General features: G+C 43.2%; 1 protein-coding gene and 1 long non-coding RNA gene across 2 annotated transcripts in view; one reads left to right on the top strand and one right to left on the bottom strand.

Moving 5' to 3' along the window:
* Positions 1-1,828: 1,828 nt before the first annotated feature.
* LOC110257119 (uncharacterized) lies at positions 1,829-9,947 on the bottom strand. Its single transcript, XR_002339358.2, has 2 exons — positions 9,812-9,947; positions 1,829-8,529 (listed from the first exon to the last, which is right to left on the bottom strand). It is a non-coding gene; the product is annotated as an uncharacterized LOC110257119 (long non-coding RNA).
* The window catches only part of DPP4 (dipeptidyl peptidase 4), a gene marked incomplete at its 5' end in the record, with an annotated part of 81,213 nt that continues 74,211 nt past the window's right edge, over positions 9,862-16,863 (top strand). Inside the window, 1 exon segment of the mRNA NM_214257.1 lies at positions 9,862-9,954. Within this exon segment, the coding sequence (NP_999422.1) occupies positions 9,862-9,954 (93 nt within the window).

The raw sequence follows: 16,863 nt of genomic DNA, 5'->3' as shown, positions 1-16,863 counted from the left end.
GGCTGGCAGGGGAGTGAGAGTGCTTTACAGTGAAAAGAGATAGGGGCTTCCAGTATGCCCAGATTTGAAATTATTGGCATGAGGGAACAGGAGGCAGCCTAATAGAAGAGAAGAATCTTACAAGATTGGATTGAAGAGCATATTAATCTTTTTCTTGTTGGTTCTGGGTTGGAAACAAGGGTAAAAATAGGTAAGATGGCAGTCATGGTCAAGTCTTGACCACTTTGGGCAGATTGGTGTAGAGTTGTGAGAATCAGAATCCAATTGTCATATATGGTCTGGCCATTGTCTGTTTGCAAATTCAATCTCTCAGCATTGAGATTTAGAGGTTAGCTTTCCCAGAATGAACACAGTATTTCTATCATATGTTGGAACCAGTGCTCTGAAAGAGTAATGGCATTCTTTCAACCCACAGTAATTGCCACGTTTACGTTCACATTGGAACCAGGGTAACTAGAGCATGCATTCTCAGTGAAGGCAATATCGCCTCCTCTGGAGTGGTTCTTGGGGGCAAAACAATTTATTATTTTGACATATGAAGCATTGATTTACATAGTTCATATAATACATAAACAGACATACAGTATATCTGTGGTATTTAAGTTGAATGGGGGGGATTTGGAAAAACATCTAAAATAGAAGTGAGGGAAGTGGGGGAGAAAATAAGGAAATAAAAAGTTTGAGAAACATGCTCTAGAGCCTAGATAGATCTAAAACTATGCTTTTTCAGCCAGGGAGCTAAATAGCACCTGACTATCCCTCTTGGACTGCATTTGCCTTATAATTTCTGGCTCTACACACTTCTTCCCAGTTGGTTTACTTTCTGTTGGAAATACTACAACTATTGTCCCTTTTCTCAAAGCATGAGGGATATGACCAGAATGAAGTTCTCTGGGTACAACCACAGCAAAGACCCCCAGGTAATATCACTAAAAAGATCCAATTCCCATGTAGTCATTTTTTTTCCCAACCTCTATCACATTTAAGAAGAGAAATTCAGGAGTTTTCTTTGTGTCTCAGTGGGTTAAGGATCCAGCATTTTCTCTGTGAGGATTCAGGTTAGATCTTGGCCTCACTCAGTGGGTTAAGGATCTGGTGTTGCCATGGCTGTGGTGTAGGCTGCAGCTGCAGCTCTAATTCAACCCCTAGCCTGGGAACCTGGGGAACATCCAGATGCTTCAGTTATGGCCTTAAAAAAGATTTTTTAGAAAGAGAGAAAATCAAGCCCCAGAAAAGAGATGCTAGTCCAAAAAGTGAGAGCAGTCAAGTTTTACTCCATCATCTTGTCAAGAAAAAGGAATCTTACATAAATAATTTTAAGCTGTATGTTTAATCTGCTAAAATTATATTACAAACATTGGACTATTCTGGTTAAAAAAGAAATGACTGTGGAGTTCCTGTTCTGGCTCAGTGGTAATGAACCTGACTAGTGTCTATTAGGACTTGGGTTCAATCCCTGTTCTTGCTCAGTGGGTTAAGGATCCAGCGTTGTGGTGAGCTGTGGTGTAGGTCGCAGATGTGGCTCAGATCCTATGTAACTGTGGCTGTGGTATAGGCAGGCTGGCAGCTTTAGCTCCAATTCGACCCCTCTTCTAAGAACTTCCATATGTCATGGGTACAGCTCTAAAAACAAACAAACAAACAAACAAAAAGAAATGACTAACTTAAAAATGGTCAAGATGGAGAGTTCCCACTGTGGCGCAGTGGCTTAAGAATCCAGATTTGTCACAGCTGTGGCATAGGTCTCAGCTGTGGTTTGGATTTGATCACTGGCCCAGGAACTTCCATATGCTCTGAGCGCAGTCGAAAAAAGAAAAAAAAAAATTGGTTAGGGAAGTAAATTTTAATTATTTATATTTTACCACAATTTAAAAAAAAATGACAGACATATTTTTTTTACTCTAGTACAATACGAAACATGAACTCTTTCCCGCCTCTTATTATTGTTAATAAAATACCAAGGAATCTGAAGGCCTTTTTACATATAATTTTGTGATTGTGTGATCTACCACTCAAAAGAGAATAGGTAGTCCCTCCCACAACAAATTAGATCACTCAGTTTAGTTTGTCACCCCTAACCTTGTTCTACTGGTCCTTGCTCTTTCTTTCCTTAAATTAGAGCAAACCATTGCCCAATCTCATACACATACACCACCACCATCACTTCGCCTTATGTTTACAGCTTGGAAAACACTAAAAAGGAGATGTCATCATAGCCAAAGCCATTATGTGAGAATCTGTCTCCAAGGATCTTCAACACATTTTCTTATAAAGTCATACAAGTATTTCTTAAGTCATTGGCTAATATAACAAATTATTTAAATTTTAAAAACCCACAGAATATCCAAAGAACACCAATCCAAGAAGAGCACAAAAACCCCCTCTCTCTTTGGCTAATGTCTGTTTTGACAGATAGCAAGAGAATTTTATTGAGTATTGAGTGTAAGAAGAACTTCTTATTTGGTATTACTGGTAATTGGGGCAAGAAAAACATTCCAAGCTATAGCTAGGAAACAATTTTTGGAGAACTGTATGTAAACAAAAACAAATCAGTGTGATTTAAATTCTTTTATGACAAGCTGGGTGCAGATAAGCACCTGCCTATTTAATTTCACAACAAGTTTGATTCTCATTCTACCTCTAGTTCTTCCATTTCTCAATTATCCAGCCCATGCTATTGTCTGCTTCTTATAGCTAAAGTTCAAATCTGATTGTGTTCCTTTCCTTAGCAAAAACTTTCAGTGGCTCCCTAGTACAGAATGAATATTGAATTTAAGACTGAATTTAAACATTGAATTTAAGTCCAGGACCAGCTTTTATTTCTTAGTAGTCTATATCCTGGTAAAAATAAATTAATGGATATTCCTTAAAGATCTCCAGCTTGCTCTTTCCAAGAAGTGTGTGTAGTTATTGGTGTGCAGTTATTTCTCTGGCCTGAAATGTCTTCTTCCCATACATCTAAATCCATAGGATTATCCAGCTAGCTAGCTATCATCTATGCATCTCTCAGTAAAAATTAATTTTATTGTAAATAACACAAGCAGAATAATCTTCCAAACTAAGCTTAGTAGGGAAAACAGGAAACTGGACAGAAACAGAGTTTATTATTGAAGGCAACCTAGGAGTGACTTTTGATCTGGGCTCCAAAGGGCACACACAAAAAGAAGTCATCCCCACACAGATGGGATTTCCCCGATTAAGTGGAGGGCAAGGTATCCACTGGGCAAAGGGATGGATGCATTTGTAATTTCTTCACTTATCTTACAGAACAGAGGGTAAGAAGTGAGATCTCTTTAGCTCCTTTACCACCACCCCTAGCCCTACCATCTCCCCTCTCTCCTTTCTTTCCACATGTGAGATCCCATTTTTCCTTACTTCCAAGAATGCAGAGAAAGATCTGATGTTATTTTTTTTCACTTGATTTAAGTTTTTCATTTATTCAACTAACACATTGACTACTAGTCTTTTTACTAGGTACAGGAGAAGAAGGATGGAGGGAAAGATAAAAGAATAAATGGAAGAGTTCCCGATGTGGTGAAGTGGGTTAAGCATCTGACTGCCCCCTGTAGAGGTATGGTTTCAACTCCACCCAGTGCAGTGGGTTAAGGATTTGGCATTGCCACAGCTATGGTTCAGATTCAATCACTGGCCTAGGGAACTTCCATACACTGTGGATGTGGCCATAAAAAGAAAAAAAAAAAACGAATAAATGAAACATTTCCAATATTTACAGGGAGACAAGTTCTCAAATAATATGTACTATAATGATGTTGGGCTATTTACTTGGTTCTTTTTCATCTGGGCTCTCCCATCCATCCTTCACCCTCGTCTTCCCTGCCCAGTGCCTCAGGAGGCTGACTCCTGCAGATAACATCCTCTATTATCCAGACTCCTTTGTTTGGTTTAGCCAATGGGAGTTACCAGCAATATCACATAGAGAACTGGGGAGAGATACCAGAGTATTTATTCCTTCTGCTTTTTACCTGCTTTGTGCTGCAATCTGGCATTGGCTACATCCTTCCAGGGCAACAGCTCACTCTAGGTGACCCCACTTCCAAGACTCAGGTTCTTTTTTTTTTTTTTTTTGTCTTTTTGCCTTTTCTAGGGCCACTCCCATGGCATATGGAGATTCCCAGGCTAGGGGTCGAAGCAGAGCTGTAGCTGCTGGCCTATGCCAGAGCCACAGCAATGCAGGATCCAAGCCGTGTCTGCAACCTACACCACAGTTCATGGCAATGCCGGATCCTTAACCCACTGAGCAAGGCCAGGGACTGAACCCGCAACCTCATGGTTCCTAGTCGATTTCGTTAACCACTGCACCACGACAGGAACTCCTCAGTTTCTTAAAAGAGGCTATTACCATCAACAAAGACAGTAATAACATGGTAATCAAAATGCTTAAGCTGCAATGCAGTGGTTCATTGATCATGGGGTGCTTAAGAATCAAATATGTGGGCAGGATTCTAAACTGTGGCTAGACTTCAGCCTTCAAAAAAATTCTACAACTAGGGCAGAAATCTCACTTAAGTTGCCATAATATAAATTCATGGCTTTTCATCACTTCCAGGCTCAAATCAGTTCATAGACCCAGAATGCCTTGTTTGAAATGGAGGCCAGATCCTGCCATACTCCCTTAGTACATTCCTTTTTTTTTTTTTTTTTTTGTCTTTTTGCTATTTCTTGGGCTGCTCCGGCGGCATATGGAGGTTCCCAGGCTAGGGGTTGAATCGGAGCTGTAGCCACCGGCCTACGCCAGAGCCACAGCAACGCGGGATCCGAGCCGCGTCTGCAACCTACACCACAGCTCACGGCAACGCCGGATCGTTAACCCACTGAGCAAGGGCAGGGACCGAACCCGCAACCTCATGGTTCCTAGTCGGATTCGTTAACCACTGCGCCACGAGGGGAACTCCAGTACATTCCTTAAATCTTCCTCCAAGTCCTCCTCAGAAAGACGTGTGACATGCAGCTAAGTTTGAAAATGCTCTGTGAGAAGAAGGGATATGCCCAGACCTCCCAGGAGTTATTAAATCCTGGCTCAAGGTTTATGTTCATCTTTGTTTTGTTTAAAAGAACACTGTTGTCCAGTGGTATATTTGTTTCCTATTACTGTTATAACAAATGACTACATTTGTTGGCTTGAAACAATACAAATGTATTGCCTCCTATCTAGGGAGTTCAGAAGTCTGATATAAGTCCTACTGGGCCACAGTCCAGGTGCAATCAGAGCTACATTCCTTCTGGAGATTCTAGGCGAGAATTCATTTCCTTTCTTTTTTCAGCTTGTAGAGTCTGCTTGCATTCCTTGGCCATCTATCCCCTGACCCATGGAGAGAGAGGGGATGGCAGGAAAGGCTAAGTGGAAGCCCCTGCAACTGTCCTTGCACATCCCCAAGCTAAGCTAAAAGTAATACCGAATCCCTGGCAGGTACAGAGATGGGTGTCACTATGAAAGAACAGGAAAGATGCAAGAGTGCTGGTTCCCTATCCTATACTCATTTAATGTCCCTGTTCAGCCCGTGCAAAAGATGGATTAAGGAACAATATTAGCTGCCATTTCCAGTGTGGTAACTTTACTGGATCAAACAATACAGGCCTGCTATCTGTGGCTATTAAACTGAAGAATGCTATTCTTTTTCTTGAGCGGTAATTAATAAGGACCATCCCAAATTGTTTGCCATCACCTGGAAGGGTCAGCAGTGTATTTTTACCATCTTACTTCAGGGCTATGTCCATGCCCTTGCTCTCTATCATAACACAGTCTCCCAAGACCTTGATCATCTTGAAATCCCATAGAACATCACAGGGGCCCACTACATCGGCGACATTAGGCTAAATGGAACTGGAGGAACAAGTATTTTACATGCTTTAGCAAGACAAATATGACCACAGCATAGAGGACAAATCCCATGAAAGTTTTTGCAATTTCAAGGTATTCAGAAGTCTAGAGCATGTCAGGGCATCCTCCCTAAAATGAAAGATAAGTACCTAGACCTTATATACCCATCACAAAGAGGAACAATATTTGCCGGAACTCCCCATTTGAGACACCATGTACCACAACAGGATGTGCTTCTCCAGCCTATTTGCTCAATAGGCTGTCTCTTTTGACTGGAACCTGGAGCAAGAGAGGGCCCCTGAGGTCTAGCTTATAGAGCAAACTGCCCTGATCCTTAGACATTAACAACCTAGCAGACAATAGTTATTAGAAGTGTCTGTGGTGGCCAAAGTCTCTGGCCGTCCCCAGTAGGAGAGTCACAGAGGATAAGTCAGGGTTTTTAGAACAAATTCATGCCTTTTGCCAATTTATTAGCTATCTATTGCGCTACACTAACGGAGTACCACAGACTGGATGGCTTAAACAACAGCATTTTATCGTCTGACAGTTCTGGAGGCCATAAGACCAAAATCAAGGGATCAGCAGGCTGGCTCCTTCTGAGACCTATGAGGGAAGGATGGGTTCCAGGTCTCTTTCTTTGGCTTATAGATAATTATCTTCTTCCTGTATCTTTTCATATCATCTTTTCTCCAGGTGTGTCTGCTCGGTTTTCAAATTTTCTCTCCTTATAAGGACACCACTCATATTGGATTAGGTCCCACCCTAATGATTTCCTTTTAACCTGATGATTTCTACAAAGACCCTCTCTCTAAATAAGGTCACTTTTTGAAACACTGGGGATTAGGACTCCAACATATCTTTTTTGGAGGGGACCCAGTTCAACCCACAACTATACAACCTGAGCTATGATAATGAATCTGTTGTTACCTGAACCACCAAATGATAAAGTTGGGTGTGTTCTGCAATATCACACAGTTAAGTGAAAATGGTATCTATAAGACACAATGAACATGCAAGTGGTCCAGATGGCATAAGAAAATCACATCAGCAATAAACTTAGACTCCCTGGTACTTCTCACACTACTCAGTGTCTCTCCCACAACACACACCTATAGCTTCATGGGAGTTTCCCCATATGATGAGGAAATTGAGGAGGGAAGAGTCAGCTTTATGCAAAGTAATCTGGCACCAGTCATAAGTGGATGCCGGCTATATTACAGCCCCTCTCGGGGATACTCTGAAATATAGTGGAAAGGGAAAACTTCCTGACAGACAGAACTTGGAAGAGTATATCTGCTTCCCATTTCGCACGAAAAGCGACATATCCTGATATAACATCTACACTGATGCATAGGTGGTAGCTAATGTGTTGGCCAGCTGGTTCCTTAGGGACTTGAGAAAAACAAGATTGAGACTAGTGACACAGAGGTCAGGGTGGGGAGATTTAGGAAAGAATCTCTTGAAGTGGGGAGAGTGTGAAGATATTTGTGTTTCCCAGAATACAAATATTTGTGTTTTCCAGAGAACAAGATGATCTGCCCCACGGATGCCAGCCAACTTCCCCCCACTTCCCCAGGGGTGGCTTAATATATAATGTCATGGTGCAGGTATGGAGGTTAAGCATGTGCTCAACCATATGGACTTCCCTCCTCCATTCCTGAGTGTACAAACCAGGGAGAGCATAGGCCAATACTGAGCCCCCGGTATGGCACCATTCCCTGCAGTCCTTGCTGGAGGGCCTCTCTTCCCAGCTCCAGATGCCAGGCTGCAATAACTCTACTGACTCACTGTCCCCAGCAGCTTGAAGAAGGAGGAAGGGCTGGATTTGAGAAATACTCATAAAGGCAGAATTGAGAGGAATTGATTGATGGTCAAGTGAATGCAGCAGGCGAATAAAGAAGGAAAAATGATATGGCTAAAGTCTTTAGTTTGTGTAACTGGTGAGTGGGGACACGTTTCATGACGACAGAGATGATAAGAGAAGGGCTGGGTGAGGCTGATGGAAAGGATGAAGAGTTCCGGTTTGAGCTTCCGAAGTGGGTGTGGAGGAGTGGATGTGTCATAAGCAACTTGTTTATAGCCAGAGGGGAAAAGATCCCTGCATTCAGAAGCACTGTCTGGACTGGAGATGAAGGATAGAGAATGGAATTTATTCATAATCATGTGTTAATTGCCCCCTAGGACTTTGTGTTTTTAATCCTCTATCTCTTTTTGGACAGAAAGGCTTTGTTCTGCATCTGAGTGAATGGGCTGAAGAGGCCTTTTAGGGAGGAGGAGTACTTATCCACAAGAGGGAAGTAAGCATAGAGGGGCCCTCCCTGCAAAGTTTCACCTATGTGTTTCAGACTGAAAGTGCCAGGTGCACAAACGTCATCAATGTCATCCCACTTCTCTACCTCCAGCATCTAGACGATAGTCTGGTATTTTGTATCCACTCAAATATTTGTAGAATGGGTGAAATAAAGGGGAGAATGTAGGGATGGATGAAGAAGGAAAAAAGGAATGATAGGGGAACCTACAGGGCATCGTGGGGACCTATCGCTTTTTTCCAAATCCTCTTTGCAAGACTGAAAGATGAAAGGCCATGGGGTGTAGTGGTTGAGAACATGGACTCTGAATTCAGGCTCCACGACTTCCTAGCTGCCTTGACTTGGCCAAGTGACTTAACCTCCTGTGCTCAGGCTTCCTCCCTGTAAAATAAACACAAAAATGCTTAGAGAGTTCCTGGGGAAAAGTAACATAAGTGTTGGTATTATTATTTTTGGCATCGTGATGAGAAGGTAAACGTGCAAGACAAACCGGAAATCTCCTGCGGAAAAAGAATCCAGACCCTTAGCCTCTAAGCGCCATCCACAAGTGAAAAATCTTTTTCTTTCTCTTGGCCTTCCAAAAGCTTTAAACACCCCAGAACTCCCCAACATATCATTTACTGGCAAAGGACAGGCCTGGGCTTTAGTTTCAGCTGCCAGCAGTGAGCTGTGTGAATTTGCAGAGCCCAGTCCCTTCTCTGGACTCCGTCCTTCACCTTGCCTCCCCCTAAGAGGGCGCAGAATCTGAGCGCAAAAGTCCCTTTCAGTTAAGGCAGACCATGGTCTCCCGGGCTGCAACTGCAGCCTCTGAGTTCCGCGTCGGATGCCAGGGGACTGCTCACACGGAGCTTGGGCTGTCACACCCCTCCCGCTCGTCCCCCGGGCCCTGGGCCCTGCGCGCCGGGCAGCCGCCCTGCCCGTGGGGAGGTGCCTCTCGGGCGCCCCCCGGCCGGAATACAGTGCCCGGAGCCGGCGCGCCTTCGCCCTCAGTCTGCCCGCGGCCCTTTATACCCTGCCGGCGCGGTGCTCACTAATGTTTAACTCGGGGCCGAAACTTGGGAAAGCCTAGTGACTGCGCGCCCCGAGCGGCGGAGCTGCACGCGCGACCCGGCGGCTCGCCTGACTTCTGCCTGCGCTCCAGCTCTTAAGGCTCAGTTCCGAGGAGACGCCGACCATGAAGGTGAGTGAGTGAGTGAGTAGCGCGCCTCCCGCCCCCACCCCCACCCCCGAGCGCCAGGGGGGAGTTGTAGATGCCTCTTCAACAAACTCTCCCCAAACTGCCCCAAAACTTGGCGGATCGAAACTAGGGGCTCTTACCAGGCGGAAGCACCAGAGCCACCCTCTGACAGGTGAAGGGACGCCCCAGGGACTCTCACCTAGCTCTCGGACCCGCGGGGTTTCTGCTAAAACCCAGGCTCCGAGCCTTGGAGGACTCGGAAAGCCACTGGCAAAACGCCCGCCCGAACCCACACTTGGCTTCTGACGTTCAGGGGTAGAAAAGCAAACATTAAAGTGCTCAAAGGCCAAAAGTTCAAGGGAAGTCGCTCTTGCAGCCTCCGACTGGCGCGCTGGAAACCCACCCAGCACGCAGTGCCCCTCTCCCAGTGCGCGCTCGGCGGCAAAGCTCGGTGCCTTGGTGCAGCCAAGGCCCCGACCCTCTTACCCAAACTGGGGCCAAGCGACTGGCTCTAACTGGAAGTGATCTGCCCGGCTTGCAGACACCGTGGAAGGTGCTCCTGGGACTGCTGGGGATAGCTGCGCTCGTCACCGTCATCACCGTGCCCGTGGTTCTGCTGAACAAAGGCAGTAAGTTTAAAACATTCGGAAAAGATAAGACAGTTGGAGACTGGGATCAAGTTCTAATTTACCATACCAAGGAGAAGTAGGGATTTGGTGGGACCAGTGCACCAGGTCGTCGCTGAGGCTTCGCAGGCATGGTTGCTGCTTCTAGTGCAGCCGCTAGATTCACTTTGCAGGTCTCCAGTGTTTAGGCTACGAGAGCCTTGCGCCTGCCACGTTTTATCTATGGCAAATACATGCTTCCTGAAAATAAGGGGAAGTTTTAAGATTTTTTCTTTTTATTAAACTTAAATTTAGTACGTTTTGAATTTATATTTAAAAAAAGCTTTCGTGGCTACGATCTTCAAAGGAAAAGAGGTAATGTTCATAAATCTCAAACAGCATAAGGATGTCATAAGAAGGGGGAAAACAATAAGAAAGCAAGCCCCAAAATACATTTTTAAGAAAAGGCAGTGCTCGGGGAGCCCAGGTGTTTCCCTTCAGGGGTGATGAATATCCATCAGTTGGAGAGTTGGGCTGCAGGAAAGTAACTATTTGACCATTTAAAGAAGTAGGTATTTCTCCTCTGCCTCTGGTGTCCATGGTAATACTCCGAGTGGGTGGGATCAGTGCTGTTTGGTGGATTCTTTCATTTAAAGCCACCTTGATTTCTTTTAGCTTGTCTCACTGTTTCGGTTTTGTCCTAGCTGTTAACATAAAACACTCATAAAATGAAATACACACTGTTGGATGTCAACAAATAAGAATAACTAGTTTGGGTCTTCTCTGGCCCTACTTTCCATTTCAGTAGTTAACTTTCATTTCAGTATTACACATTCTGGTCAGCCAACTGTAGTGTTTTCTCTCTTGGTCTAGTCAACTAGGAAATGTGTAGATGGTGCTTAGATACTGAGGGCTCTTAGTTAGATTTCAAGGTGACAGTTCAGAATTAGTTTGTAGAGCTATCAAAAATCATGTTTGGTTTTGACTGACAATTTCAGGGCCAGGGCAGAGGTGCCAAAGTTTAAATAACTGATGGTGTTGACCTATTGATAATGACTTTTAGTTACTTCAGAAAGCAGTGATTACCACCATCTTAGACTCTTAAAAGACAGGTGTCTGTCCATTTTTTTTTTTGACTGTTGTAAACTGTTAACATATAACTGTTTTCATAAAGTGGCACTTTGTATATTTAAACAACCACACACACAAGCCTTCTTGTCAGAAAAGGATGGGTCACCCATAGGATCAGTAAATATTCACATGGCCTACATCATGTTCCAGGAATTGTGCTAGTTGCTGCAAATTCAAAGATTAAATTTTATAAATATAAATCTCCCTGACCTCAGGAAGTTTATAGTCTAGTGGGAAACAGAAATGCAAACAAATCAATGTAACCTGGATAGCCTTTGTTCAAATCTTTGAACAAAGATTTCAAGAACATTCTCTTGAAGGGACCTCCAGAGAGGTTGCCATGTCTCTGAATAACTGTGATTACAATTCAATGAGATAATTTAGAGAGGCTTGAGCAAACCTCTCTGGGTATTAGAAAGAGCACTTCTGGGAAATTCTGGAAAGACTTCTCATAAGAGGTTTCTTTCATGGGGAAGCCTGAATAGTTAATGTCAGTTCCTGGAAATAAGGTTTTCCAAAAAATGCGAATGACTTGTGAGTCATCATAGAGACACAAGATCACATCCTCTATCTGGGATCATAAGAGGACTCTCAGCAAGAGAGGCGGGTGGGCAGCAGGGCTTTAACCTGTAGATGATGGAGAGTTCTAGCATGCTGTTGGGCATGACAGTGGGAAGGTGGGTTGAAGTGAGGCAAGGCTGGAGGGGAACCAGGGGAAGTATCCCGGAGACTGAGAGCAGAATTTGAAGGTTGTGCAGAAATGCAAATGATTAGAATTGGAAACTTAGGATGCACTAAGGGTTAGGGTGGCTAAGAGAGCCTCTTGAGCTACTGGATGGAGATGTAGTTTCATTGTGCACTTTATTTATATTTACACAATCAAGGTATTTCTCTTCTCAGATTTCTTAATTGGCATGTATGTATATTTGAGGAGAAAGGGAAATTATCTTGTTTCAACTCTGTCTTATCATAAGGGACAAAGATGAAAGCTCAGGAATGCAACATTTTTACTAAATCAGCAATACCGTTCTTGGGCTGTGCCGCAATAAGGGACAGCCTTTTTACAGAGGATCCAGAGTCATTACCTAAGGAGTGTCTTCCATCTTGGCAGTCTAGGTTTTAAAGTCAAACAAATCTAGAAAGGAGAAAAGGAAAGGGAGGTGGGAGAGAGGAAATATAAGTGGAAAGGAAAGGGGGAAAAAAGAAAGAAAAAAAAGAAGGAAGGAGGAAAAGAAGAAAGATGTATCTAGAACAGCAAAACAGAGTCCTAGGTTATATGGAAAGTAAAGAAATAAACAGACAAAGGAAAAAAGGAGGAAGAAATGAGGGAGCTTGAGTTCATCCCCCTGAGAGGTTGGTTTAAAATCTTAAGTGTTTCCATATGAAAAGTTGACTTTAGCAGACACACCCTGAGCAGGGAGAGAGTCCTAGACAGAGGGAGCCCTAGGAAGGTGTAAGCTTAATAAATACTATTGTCGATTTTTTTTTTTTTTTAGAATAAAAACTCCTTGAGGTCAGGAATTGTGCGTGGCACCAAAGAAAATTAAAAGTCACCTCCTCCTGCATATATAATAAAGGACTGTATTTTGTTTTAAATCTCTTAAATATCCTACTAGGGAAGGGTGTTGCACATGTAAACATTCAATTTCTCAGAGAATCAGCAGTAAAATATGTAAAAATACTTTACTCATAATGGAATTGTAGAAATCTTTATGGCTTAGAGGCAATAAAACCTTTTCACTCAATATTTATGATCCTCTTAATTCTCTCTTGACATTATATTATAGGCCGATTTTTTTTTAATTGTTGTCACATAATTTTTACTGAGTTTTGTTTTGTTTTTTTTTTTTTTTTGTCAGATAGTTTCCTTACTAGATTCTGCTATGGGATAGAGACATTTCTTCTTTTGTTCTTTTCATGGCTGTAGCAGTAAATTTCCTCAATATCCTCTTTCAGTGTATAGGAAATTTGACTGCTCAGCCATCCACCAGTAATAAAAGAAAACCCAATGTGAAGGAGGAGACAGGAATAATCAGAGAAAGAGAAGATAACATCTATGAAGTTTGCCTGAGGAAGTCCAGGATCTATTCCAGGTTTAAAAGCACAGAAATGAGCCTGAATGAAAGCTTTGTATACTTCAGAGGCTACATTCTAAACAGAGAGCCCTGTAAAAGCTTGAGTTGACTCCAGCTCACCCAGTTAACTGTTATCAACCTTTGCTGAGTGCACCGGAGGTCAGTGGGTTGGTCTTTTTCAGGCCAGCTGTTTTGGCTTTTGGTTCCCTAGCTATAGCATGTGCCTTAAATTTCTCCGTCTTAGACATCTCGCCTCTCATCTTAAAAGGGCTCAGAGAGAAAAAGGGAAGCCTGTTTGCCCAATTGATGGTTAGAGAAAAATGGTGTCAAATGGCTGACTAGAGCTGGATCAGTGTACATGAAATGCTAAAACTTAATGAAGTGGAGTTCCCGTTGTGATGCATTAGAAACGAATCCGACTAGTAACCATGAGGATGTGGGTTCGATGCTTGGCTTTGCTCGGTGGGTTAAGAGTCCATCATTGCCATGAGGTGTGGTATAGGTCACAGATGAGGAGGCTCAGATCCTGAGTTGTTGTGGCTGTGGCTGTGGCCAGCAGCTACGGCTTCGATTCAACCCCTAGCCTGGAAACCTCCATATGTACTGGGTGAGGCCCTAAAAAGCAAAACAAACAAACAAACAAAAAAACCAACCAAACAACAACAACAAAAAAAAAAAAACAGAGAGAGAGAGAGACTTAAATTGCTGAGCCTAGGGAATGTGACTGTGAGGAGTACACACAGGACCACCTTCCTTGTGGAAGAGAAGGTACAGAGATGTAGTAATCGCCAGCATGATTTACTCTAACCCCAGTATTGAGCTGAGGGCTCTCAGTACATGTCTCATTGGATCCTTTGAAAGAGGGTATTCTCTCCACTTTTACAGAAGATTTATAGAAACCTTGAGAGGGTGCTTTAGTTTTTTATTACTGCATAATGAATTGTCCCCAAACTGAAAACAACAAATATTTGTTATCTCACAATTTCTGTGGGTCAGGAATTCGTCAGAGGCTTGGCTGTGTGGGTCTGGCTCAAGGTCTCTCAGGAGGCTGCAGTCAAGGTGTCATCTGAAAGCTTGACTGGGGCTGGAGGATTCACTTCCAAGCTCTCTCACATAGCTTGTAACTAGAGGCCTCAGTTCCCCACCACGCAGGCTTCCCCAAAGGCCTTCTCTTAGAAATGAAGGATTGAGGAAAGCAACCACCTAGGAAGTCTCAGAACCTTTTATGACCTGGCCTCAGAGGTGACGTGCCATCACCTCTGCTGTGTTCTCCTGGTCACGCAAACCAACCCTGACACACAGTGAGAGGGCGTTACCTCAGAGTATGCATTCGGGGGTGGAGATCATTGGGAGCCAAATCTTGGAGGCTGGCTACCAAAGACCAAAGGAACTTGCTCAAAGTTCCACAGAGTTGAGGTTCATGCTCAGACAGTATGATTCTAGAGGTGGTACTTCAAAACTCAATTTCATTAGCTTGTGACCAAGTATAAAACCTACATAGCCATATTAGAGTAAATGTTACAACTTCCCATTCACATGCCTATATTTAATTGCATGACTTCGAATCCCTAGATGCTGAGTGTTCTGGGGATAAGTGCCTGCTGCCGCTGCCTCTGTTCCTCCATAAAGCTTGTAGAGAGTCAACGACTTCCAGCCCAGGACTGACTTCCCATCCTTTTGACTGCTCTTATTGTTTTCAGTGGTAGTAGTAGGTCCAGATTTAGTACTTGAACTGAATTACACATGTTTTGTAACTCATGGTGTGTTATTTCATTTGATCTTTACAAAACAATCCATGTCAGAGAAGGTATTCATTTCTTGATTTGCTGCAGTGAAGAAACTGGGACATAGAAGTTTAGGGCTTTGTAAAGAAGTCCTAGAACTTGGGAATTCCGATCTTCTTACCTCTAGCCTTCCCTAAATCTGCTGTTTTCTGTGAGTAGTTGCTTTAAGGAAATGCTTCATGGAAGCCTTCATCACTTAATGATTAATCATTGCTTTACAGCTTGACACTAACCCTTTCATTATTGTAAATCAATTATCTTGTAAATATTTTTACCTTTAGTCTTCAAAGGTCTACTATGACCTCAAAAGAGGGTGTGTCTCTCAATCTGAGAGTAAACCGAAACCACAAAATTAGCACTTCTGAGTTAGCTGTTTTATTTTTGCCAAGTACTACACTTGCAGTTTTGTATTACACTTTAAAATCATAACTTTCAAGGGATTTTTTTCTGAACTTGATGATAAATCATTTGCTTTAGTTAACTCTCCACATTAATGAACATATTTCTTCATGATTTGGTCCACTGGGGAAGCAAGTAGACCCATGAGCTTAGGTCATGCATCTCAGCATGGAAGGCCCAAGAAGCAGAGGTAAAAGCCAGTAGGGATTTTGTTCCCAGCACCTTGAGGGCTGTGGTGGCTCTGGATGGATAACAGAGGAAGAGGGGCAAGGGGGTGAGTATTAAATGAGTACCACCACCCACCCCTTCCCTGACTCAACAGTGGGTCTCTCCAAACATGCTGGGTAGCCTCTGTAGCCTTAGCACCAACTCTTTGGGTCTAGGACCCCATCTTCATCTTTTCCTTGGTTGTTTTAAAGCCAGACCTGCTCAGGTCCATGAATATCATGGATGGATCCCATTTTCCTGTTATTTTCCTTTATTCTCTTATTCCAGGCACAAAATCTTTTAGTATGAGATTTGAAATCTCTGCAAGGCTGAGGTCCCATATTGGCCAGAGGCAGTATTTACTAACTCTCCATCATGTACTGAGTGCTGACTGCATGGCAGCTGTTGTGTGGCCCTGAAGAGTAGAGGCAAAGAGCCCACTCCCTTTGCCTCTGCAGTCATAGGACGGGTAGATAGTGGGCAAGCACATGAGTGATTTCAGATAGAGATACATGCTAGGATAAAAATAAAGTGAGGTCAGAGTTCCTGTGGTGGCTCAACAGGTTAAGAACCCAACTAGTATCCATGAGGATACAGGTTCAGTCACTGGCCTCACTCAGTGGGTTAAGGATCCAGCATTGCCATGAGCTGCAGCATGGATCACAGATGTGGCTCAGATCCCCCCTTGTCATGGCTGTGGCATAGGCCAGCAGCTGAAATTCTGATTAGATACCTAGCCTGGGAAATTCCATATGCTGTGGGTGCAGCCCTTAAAAAACTAAACAAAAGAAAAAAAATGTGATCAACAGGACTGAGGGATACAGAAAAGAGTTTCTCTGTTTTAAGTCTGAGTGTTTCCATTTCTAAAATGTCTCTGACTCCTGTGTTTATAGATAATGGTGAGAGGTGGGAAGCGGTTTATCCAGGGGAGAGACAATGACTGCTTGGACAGGGTGGAGCACAGGTAAAAGTGACTCTTTGAACAGTTAGCTGGCTAGCCCAAGTAGGGAACCTTCTTTTGCCCTTATGGCTCTGTTCTTTCTACAAGAGCTAATCTGCAGGGGTGCCTCTAACTCACTTATCCTGTTTACACTTCCATTTTCCAAGGCAGTGCTTTGGAGGACTTTGTGCACCATGCACCCAGCATGTCAACAGAAGGTAATTCTCTAATTCAGCAAAGATTTATTGAGCATTTTCTATGTCAGCCCCTTTGTTGGTCACTAGAAATAAAAATTAATAGACACGGCCCTTGCCCTCAAATAATTCACAACATTAAAGGAATCATAAACATTAACTATAATAAAAAGGGTTAAATGTCCTTCCAGGAAATGACCAAA

The sequence above is a fragment of the Sus scrofa genome, chromosome 15 (genome assembly GCF_054392235.1).
Source record: "Sus scrofa isolate SSC_HxYL_T2T_F1_AM1 chromosome 15, Sscrofa_HxYL_maternal_Yorkshire_Landrace_v2.0, whole genome shotgun sequence".
NCBI lineage: Eukaryota > Metazoa > Chordata > Mammalia > Artiodactyla > Suidae > Sus > Sus scrofa.
The sequence above is the reverse complement of the archived record's forward strand: the minus strand, read 5'-3'. Positions and strand labels throughout refer to the sequence as shown.